The following is an 8,723-nucleotide window of genomic DNA, read 5'->3' on the forward strand; positions in this document are numbered from 1 at the left end:
TTTATTGGTCTAATTTGTCATGACAATAAACATAATTGGTCTAACCTTTTATTTCAGTATTTCCAGGTTAACAAATCAGTGTCTTATCTCACAAAATATAGCTGTTCTTTACATCCACTGCAATATAAAATACATTTCTATAAAAATAAATATTTAGCATTTAAATACATGAAAAAAAAAACTAGCATCCTACACTGTAACACTGTCAGAACAGTGAAGTTAGAATTAAAATTTAAGTTAATCTTTTCACTGGACACAGTGAAAGCATCTTCCTACTGTGTCAGCTGTCTTTTTACTTATGACTTTTACAGTGGCCTGTATCTGAAAAATGGTTTCCAAGAAATGCCAAAATGCTCTCACTAAACCTCAGAAGAAGTGAAAATACTGGATGCTGTGGAATGACAATAGTAAACACCTCAGAGATTAGCAGCATCCAGATGAAGATTTTCACCAGATAAAGTGGTCACCTTATCAGGTTTACATTTAGATTTCACTGGAACACCGACAACAAATGTAGTTTGTACCTTAGAGAAAACGGGAAATGTAAAGTATCTACTAAATGCTCATTATATAACGGAGCAAATAATCAACAGATGGTAGTTCACTGCATCTCTTACACCCCACAGAAATAATGTGCTTTACATTGAACTTGTGTTTGAACTAAATTTTGACACAAAAGCTGTTTGAATACTCACTTTTGTGAACCGTTTGTCCAAGGCAGGGTTGCAGGTGTCTGACATGCACAGGACACATGGCTAAAAGGGTACACCCTGGGTGGGATGCTAGTCCATTACAAGGTAACCACATACACACTAAGGGCATTTTAGATTCCCAATCCACCTGAAAAACACCTCTGGACTATGGGAGGAAACCCATGCAAACATGAATTCATTAAACTAGCATAAAAAGTGTCCTTCTTGCAACTTCTGTTTTTGTAAACAAAAACACACAAATACTGTAGTAAAATGAACAGGAACAGATTTTTTCCCATTCAACTTGAGGAGGAACTTCCTAAGAAAATTAGAAGCTTTGTGGTTGTTTCTTAATTCCCTTTTCTAACATTATACAGAGAGCAGAGCATTTTATTCGGAGAGCTATCACTCAGCTAGCCTTGCACTGTTCATTCCTTCCAGCAGAGGACTCTGTGCCTCCTCTAACAAGAAACCCTAGTACAAGCAGACTAAATCAAATGTTAAGAACACCCTCAGCAGCATCCTCCAGGACAGGCGCTCAGTCGCCCACCTCACTGTAGTAGTACTTGTGCGCCGTGTCGCTGAGGCTCCAGCCTCCAGCACGGAACTCCAGGAGCTCCAGCAGCATCAGCCTGGATACAGAGCTGAGTTCCTCCTGCAACAAGAAGCCATCACGCAGCAGGCAGAAGAGCTCGTCCATGCGCTGCGTGCTCATCCGCTCCAACTGGGCACCGATATGATGCAACTGCAACACCAGGCAGTCCACCTGGGTCAGAGTACACACACACACACACAAAACACTACTGAAGGAAGGGCACCCAACATGAACATTAGCACATTTGCAACATCATAATCCGACATGCTAGATTATGACACCCACTCTACTTCAATATGACACTAAAATGTGATGTTAAGCTCGATGCTCTTACCTCCTCCTTGTTAAGCAAGGAATCAGGCTCTGCCATCCGGAAGAGACAATCATACACTGGATGCACGAGCGCCATCAATGGCATGTTGTTCACCTGAAGGAGCAATGCATCACTGTTATATGCAACAGAACACAATCTTCCGCTGTGGGAGCACAGAAACCCGACATCGGGTCCAGTAAACCGGACCCTATGCCTAAAGCATAAGGTGTCATGCAGGGTACACTCTGGGTGAGATGCAGTCTACAGTAGGGCAATGACACACACTCATTCACTCACGCATATACTATGGCACAATGATAGTCATCAGTTCAGCACGTCTTTGGTTGTGGGATGAAACGAGAGCACCAGAAGGAAAGGAAATGCAAACTGCACAAACTGAGCAAAATTCAAACACACTTCCGAACCCACAGTTCAGTGCTACCAGCACTAGCTGATTCACCACCCTGGCCCTGCCTCTGTTTACACTGCTGACAGTTAATGGCAATAAGTTGCAGCGTGGGCATGTCCACGCAGTAGATACCTTCAAACAGTCAAAGATGTTGCAGAAGAAGGTGACAAAGTGCACCCACTCCTGTACCGAGCGGCAACGCGTTTTCTCCCGGGCCTTGAACTCCTGCTGCAGTCGGTTTAGCAGATGGTGTCGGAAAACGCTGGCGCCGGCCTCCCTAGCCTCGGCCTGCAGGGAAAGCAAAGTCTTTCGCACCCCTTGCGTTGCTACGCAGAACAAACTTCCATCATTCTTCAGAGCAGAGCCTGCTGTACTCCTGCATGGCTGGAGCTCCATGCTCTCACCTGCACTATGGTGTGGCAGATGCGCCCTGCCTCTTTGCTGAAGTTGTGGTCCTTCAGAGACTGGTCCACTATGATGGTGGAGACCCTGTTCAGGTCCACTTTGCTGGGCTCTGATGCACAATTTCCAGGTTAGGAACATGTGGAAACCACCCAGTTATGACTGAAACATATCCTTTACAGAAGCAAAGGGCTCAAAATTCAGAAACTCACACCGTCTGACCTTTGAGCGCCGTCTTCAGCAGGCTCTGGGTCTCCTTGTCAAACGACTGGATCCTGTACTCCTTGGCAGATTCCGCCATACTGCTGAGGAGCCCCTCTCCGCCTGCATGACACATTGAAGGTGGAGATGCAAATGAAGTCTTTGCAACGGGTAAAGAACAATTTCAATGAACGATGTTCAGAAGAGCAGGACAAATGAAAAGCCCAAATGCATCCAGACATAAAGGGAATACTTAAATATGCATGAATATAGTAATGATAAGGTCAGGTTATTCAGCTTATGGCTGTTAAAGTGTAAAAAAAGTTAAACTACAAAACCCTGTGAAACCATGGCCTTAAAATAAATGTTAAGTGACTTCTAAGGACATAAATACCTTTGGCCTCTGGATTAGTAACTTGTGAGATTCACCGAAATAAGCGACATTTTGGAGTGTAAATAGGGCTCAGCGCGGGACAGGGGCACACTTCCCAAACCCAGTCATGTTAATACGTACTTCTTTTACTGATAATGTTAATAAAGTGCAGTACAGTGTGGTAAATGTGCTCTGTTTTACACATTTAGGCGAATAGCACGTTTCAAGGAAGTGACAAGTCAGAAAGTGAATGGAAGTTTGCGGAACGTTTAGCGACACTCTACCTACTGCCTTTATTTTTTAGATAGATAGATAGATAGATAGATACTATTCAGAGCTGTTTGGATAATTCCAAAAAGTTTGCAGAGCCGAGAGGTAAAACGAGGTCCAGACAAAAACCCGCTCTTTTGACACACAAAGTGAAAGTGGGACAAAACCTTATTAATTGAATATAAAAATGACAAAAGCCCCTGTTTTTGCTCTGTAATGCCATTTAACACCATTAGAAAAAAAAAATAAAAAATATAATTCAATACTGAAGTAATCCTAGAAAATACTACAGTTTTTCTGTGTTGGTTCATTCCTGGCGTAGGACACGGCATCCGGTGGTAGTGAATGAAATTTAAATAAACTTTAACACTCGATGATGTTTTTAATATTGAGTTTTTATCTCTCAAAGTCATGTTAATGATGTGCTTTTAATTATGCTCATGCCTGTACAAATTATTTTATGTTGTAAAACTGAATGCAGAGTATTACAACTTAGCTTCCTGCAGTCTCATTATATTATAATAAATGTAGCATTTTACAACTCAGAGAAGTGTTCATAAAGTACAAATTATCTGAAGAATAAAAAATTCGTTAAACTGGGGTGCTTTTGTTAGTTTTGTCCACAAACTCAGGTAAAACAGAACAGACGAGTACGCCGTCGGCCCGTTGCGTTGTCGGCAGGAGAACATTCATTCCACACAGTAATGGGGGATAATGACTAACAAAGTGTACAGAAACACCGATATACCGCAGGGCTCCGTCTGTAACGGTCATTAGACCGAACGCACAGTGTCGCTGAGATACTAAGAGGGTTTTTCGGGTTCGAAAGCTCGTACGAAGCGGCCATTCTGGCTCGAGGAGCTCACAGCCCGCAACGTCTCGCGGACTTCCCCATGTGACGTCATCCTGGAGTCCTCGCGTCATGACTCCGGCTGCCGCTCCGCTCAGTTATTACCCCCCGTAGACACGTTTCTCCAAAGCGACGTGCAGTTCAGCGCAAAGAACCGTGCGCTTCGTCAACATTACAATAGTAATAATGATTATTATTATTACTACTACTACAATTAGGCTGGAAGCACATACTATAGTGTTGTAAACCTCGGGACTCCTGGCAGGCACCGGCGGCGTCGTTCAAACCATGCCATGGCATATGTCATAACGATGCGATTCCCTCAGCGGCGACCAGGCAGGCAGGACCGCCTCTATCTCCACCTTCTCCACTTTGTTCACCTTGACCTTGTTCTCTACTAACCTGAGTCGGAAGCAGTAACACCGGCGAGGAACAGACAGCGTCGCTCACCTCGCCGTAAACCTATCTCTACATGATACATGTGTATTACGTTACACACACCTACCTGAGGCTGAGCGTGGCACTTTTCAACAGTCTAACGGCTTTTTAACTGACAGATCGAGACCCAGAGCTACAGGGACGCAAAGGTATCAGAGAAGGTCCGGGGTAATTATAAAAAAAAGACATAAGCGGACCCCGAAGCCCGCGTGTGAGAAATCGCTGACCAGCAGCAGCAGTCCTCACTCACTAATCTGTGTTCGTCGTCACACGTCCACTGATCCGCTGCGTCGCGCGCTGTCCCTCCACCTCAATCCACTCCGACTGTCCACACTCACTGACCCCCAGTACGGTACACAGCAGTTGTCCCGCAGGCTCCATCCGCGCCGTCGCGCCTCTCATGCAGTTGTCCAGCAGCACTGACATCAAGCTATTTAGGTTTTTTTCTTTTTTTTTTTTAGCAGGGCAGTTCGGATACACGTAACGCGAAGAGTGAGGTTTGAACCAGCTACTGTCTGTGTGCGACAAGCGTGCGACGAGAGGAGCCTGGATTTCACACACACAGGCACAAGGAGGAAACACCCCGAACACGAGTCACGACTAGCGACGCGCATTACGATTCTGACTCGTGAACTATGCGAATAAGTTTGTTTTACACTCGTCTCGTTCAGTCACTTAGTTTCTTGCGTTTCGCCTTCCTTTGCTGCTCTTTGAAGGATGCGAACAGTGTGGAAACGATGCGGCTTCCTGCTGCTCTTCCCTGACTCGCGAGCGAAGGAGGGAGGGACACGCAGCAGCTCCGCAGCGCGTCTTTCCCTCTCAGCCGCTGCTCCGTGGCGGCGCGCGGGTGGGAGCGAGCGCGAGCGCGCGCGCACACACACACACGGAGCGGAAAGGAAGCTTGACGCTTTACTTGAACTCCGATGTAGACGAGAAAGTGAATCTACGCAGCGATTACAGGAGATTCCCAGACCCCTCCTGTGTGTTTTGGGCCATTTCCTGTGCTTTCACAGAGAGCAGCAGGCCTACCGTTTGTCCACACTCCATGTGTGACGTCAGTTGGTCCGTCGGTCCCACCCGGACCGGGCCTGTGCGGTCCAGTGAGACCGGGGTGGGACACGTCCACTACGGCACGCTGGGAACATTCCTCTGCGTTCCCTCATCATGAGACGTGCGCACACACACACACACACACACACCTTCACTTAATACTTATTAAGCACTAGTGAGTCAGTGGGGGACGCTGACTGAATTCACGTAGTCGCAACTCAGCTGTCAAACACGTTTGTCACACTTGCTTGGCCACAATCCAGGCTGATGCCTAAATTGTATGGTTGGCGAGACGAGAGCCCATACGGGGTACAACGTGGTACAGGCAGAGTACAATAACCTGTGAATTTAAGTGGTTCCCAGTGCCTTACTGTACATAACATGGCAGCTTCCTGAAAGGGCAGTTCCTTCTGTCAATGTTATTCCATAGCAAAGGCACATGTAATAGACAAGTGGTTGATGTATGTGCTCCATATACAGGTACTATATTACCTGTTTAATAAAGAAAAAAAAAAAAAAACACTATGGTTACTTGTCCAGGCCATGGTGACTTTCCACCTGGACTACTGCAGCTCTCTCCTGTGCGGCCTTCCCGCTACTGCCATCAAACCTCTGTAGCCGATACAGAACGATGCTGTTGCATGAGTTGTGCTTGACTTGCCAAAGCGTTCCCATGTATCTCCTCTACTCATTTCTCTGCACTGGCTTCATATAGCTGCCTGCATAAAATTGAAGACCCTGGTTATTGGCTACAAAAGCATCAACAGAACTGCTCCCAGCTATTTACAAGACTTCATCAACCGCTACACTCCAACCAGACCCCTTCGCTCGTCTACTTCTGCTCGCTTGGTGGTCTCGCGCACGAAAGGTAAAGCACGGAGGTTCTCGGTTCTGGCTCCATTGCGGTGCAATGACCTCCCCCTCTCATTCAGAACTGCTGAAACTGTCTACATTCAAGAAAGGTCTGAAAACTCACCTACTTGAGCAATGAACATCAGTGCATCAAGTGGAAAGAAAAACTAGGTTTTCTTAATCACACATCTGCAACTATGTCTCCGTTTCTCCTGATGTAATGTACAAATTGTATTTTCTCTGAGGTGTATGTCACTTCGGAGAAAAGCATCTGCTAAATGAATAAATGTAAATATACTAGTGTAATGTACACTGGTTTATATGGCCGTATGACAAATTGTCCTCAGGAATCACGTCTGCCTACGAATGCCTTCTTGTGTTGTAACGCACTCTGCGTATTGTTCTCAGAGATGCGCGTCCCTTCGGAGAAAAGCGCCAGCTAAACAAATTAATGCAAACGTAAGGTTGATATAGTGGCGGCACAGAGATGATGTTACATGAAGCAGGCTGAATTAACCTCCAGAAAGTTTCGTACTCCATTAACATGTGTCACCACACTGTTACCTACTCTGACTCTCAATTTGCTTTAACAAACTGCTTCTGCCGGAGTATTTCTCTGTCTTTGAGGGAAACGGCAACACTCGTCTTGTGGCATTTGAAATAAAGCGACACCGGTCTCCCCAAGACAGTGCATTACATATGGTGTCGATTCATTTTTCCCTTTAAGATTCGAACTCGGCTGTTCCGGGATGACGCCATGGAGACAAAACACATTTACTACTAAGCTGCACTCTTTAGAGCTTGAGTACAGGCAACATTTACATAGACAGCCATCGGCGAAGCACAGCGCTGTGCACAGCCCAGGCAAATGTCCATCTCCGATACACAGGCCAGCGTTTGCATTCAGGAATATTTGCATGGGGGCCCACTGCACAGTTAATGTCAAAGAGACCTTGTTCGTACCCGTCACCCTACCCCACATCACCTGTCTCACCTTTTACCCCTTAAGTCACCCTGTAGAGTCACTCGCGAGGCTCCAGCAAGTCTGCTCGGGGTTGCTGCAATCGGGCACTTGGCGTGACGCCACGTTCTTGCGTGAGGATGGGTCGTGTTGTGGAAACGCCCCGTGGCAAGTCGCTGTCCAAGCTTCTCTATCATCTCTTTCCACAGAATCTCCAGGCATCGCAACGCTTCCTGTCCGCGTTTCAACACGCTCTTTATTTTCTTGTTCAAGAACCAGGCAGGAAGAAGAGATTCACATCAAATATGTAGACCCTGGATGGAAGAGTATTAGTCTTCTCATCACTGACATTAAACGAGCTACTCTTAACGGGCAGAAAAATGCAAAATTTTGATTTCATGACAAATTTTAGCAGATGAGAATATTAAGGGTGATACAGAATACCACAGACTAGAACACCTTTAAGTTACACTTCATGAAAGAGGTGAATTAACCACATTCCTGGTCCCCTTGTAACTTCACGACACTAAGAAATCCATTTAATTTCAGATGCTGAAGATCCAGTGGAAATTCAGCTACCATGTGAGTTCTGAAAAACGCAGACTATGGGATATGAGGCTGAAAAACATGAATCATGGAGAAGTCACTGGTTTACTTTCCCACTAAAGAGAGCAAGAACTAAATAAGCTGCTGCACACTGATTGAAGGAAGGTCATTATGGAGCAGTAGGAACTAAGGAACATTTGCACTACTTCTCTCGACGTGGGTTTCTGCTCACTGGCGGACGTGTGTGGCTCTCCTGCAGAAAACGTGCTTCTTGACTCAGAAGGACGCTCTGTCTCACATGTCAGACATCGTCCATTCATTAAAAACACAGACAGAGAGGGACAGAAGACAAACAGCTTTTTGTAAAGACTTTGGCGTAAAGTGTAGCAGAAGTGATTTCTTCGGAAGGTCCTTTGTAAACATGCACAAGGTGGGAGCAAACGGTCACGGGGGGACGCAAAGGGTCAAACCGGGTTGCAGAGTTCCGAAAGTAGCGGCACTGGGTCATACAAGCCAAGCCAAAGAGAGCAATTTGGGGTCACAAAGGGGTGCGAAGACAGGGTCATATAGAGGTGCACAAGGAGACAAAAAGGCCACAAAGAGCCAGTTAGAGCTAATTGGGGCACAAAGGGTCACACAGCGCTAAGAAGAGCAGCACAGCAACACACAGAGCCAAGGAGCAAAACTAGGTAGAGGAACATATAGGGATAAGGTCAAATGGGGTCACGCAGGGCTACGCCATCAGTTTAATTTCACGACAACAAAAACGGG

General features: G+C 45.9%; 1 protein-coding gene across 3 annotated transcripts; it reads right to left on the bottom strand.

Annotated features, from left to right (window-relative positions):
* Positions 1-179: 179 nt before the first annotated feature.
* Positions 180-5,587, bottom strand: mif4gda (MIF4G domain containing a). 3 transcript variants are annotated; one of them, XM_018761974.2, is made up of 6 exons: positions 5,573-5,587; positions 2,634-2,735; positions 2,414-2,523; positions 2,142-2,297; positions 1,622-1,714; positions 180-1,458 (listed from the first exon to the last, which is right to left on the bottom strand). In XM_018761974.2, the coding sequence occupies exons 2-6, from the start codon at positions 2,710-2,712 to the stop codon at positions 1,231-1,233; spliced, it is 666 nt and encodes a 221-aa protein (XP_018617490.2). In that variant the 5' UTR covers positions 2,713-2,735; positions 5,573-5,587; the 3' UTR covers positions 180-1,230. The 3 variants fall into 3 exon arrangements, with proteins under 3 accessions (XP_018617490.2, XP_018617489.2, XP_018617488.2); XM_018761973.2 differs by lacking the exon at positions 5,573-5,587 and adding an exon at positions 4,794-5,359; XM_018761972.2 differs by lacking the exon at positions 5,573-5,587 and having other exon boundaries at positions 2,634-3,287.
* Positions 5,588-8,723: the final 3,136 nt, after the last annotated feature.

Source organism: Scleropages formosus, chromosome 20 (genome assembly GCF_900964775.1).
Source record: "Scleropages formosus chromosome 20, fSclFor1.1, whole genome shotgun sequence".
Lineage (NCBI taxonomy): Eukaryota > Metazoa > Chordata > Actinopteri > Osteoglossiformes > Osteoglossidae > Scleropages > Scleropages formosus.

Excerpts from the sequence above, each read along its gene's own strand:
- mif4gda (XM_018761972.2), bottom strand. The coding sequence starts at position 2,748 with ATGTGTCATGCAGGCGGAGAGGGGCTCCTCAGCAGTATGGCGGAATCT. Across the intron at positions 2,298-2,413 it reads TCTGCCACACCATAGTGCAG|GCCGAGGCTAGGGAGGCCGG; the intron begins GTGAGAGCATGG and ends CTTTCCCTGCAG. Across the intron at positions 1,715-2,141 it reads ACATCTTTGACTGTTTGAAG|GTGAACAACATGCCATTGAT; the intron begins GTATCTACTGCG and ends TTGCTCCTTCAG.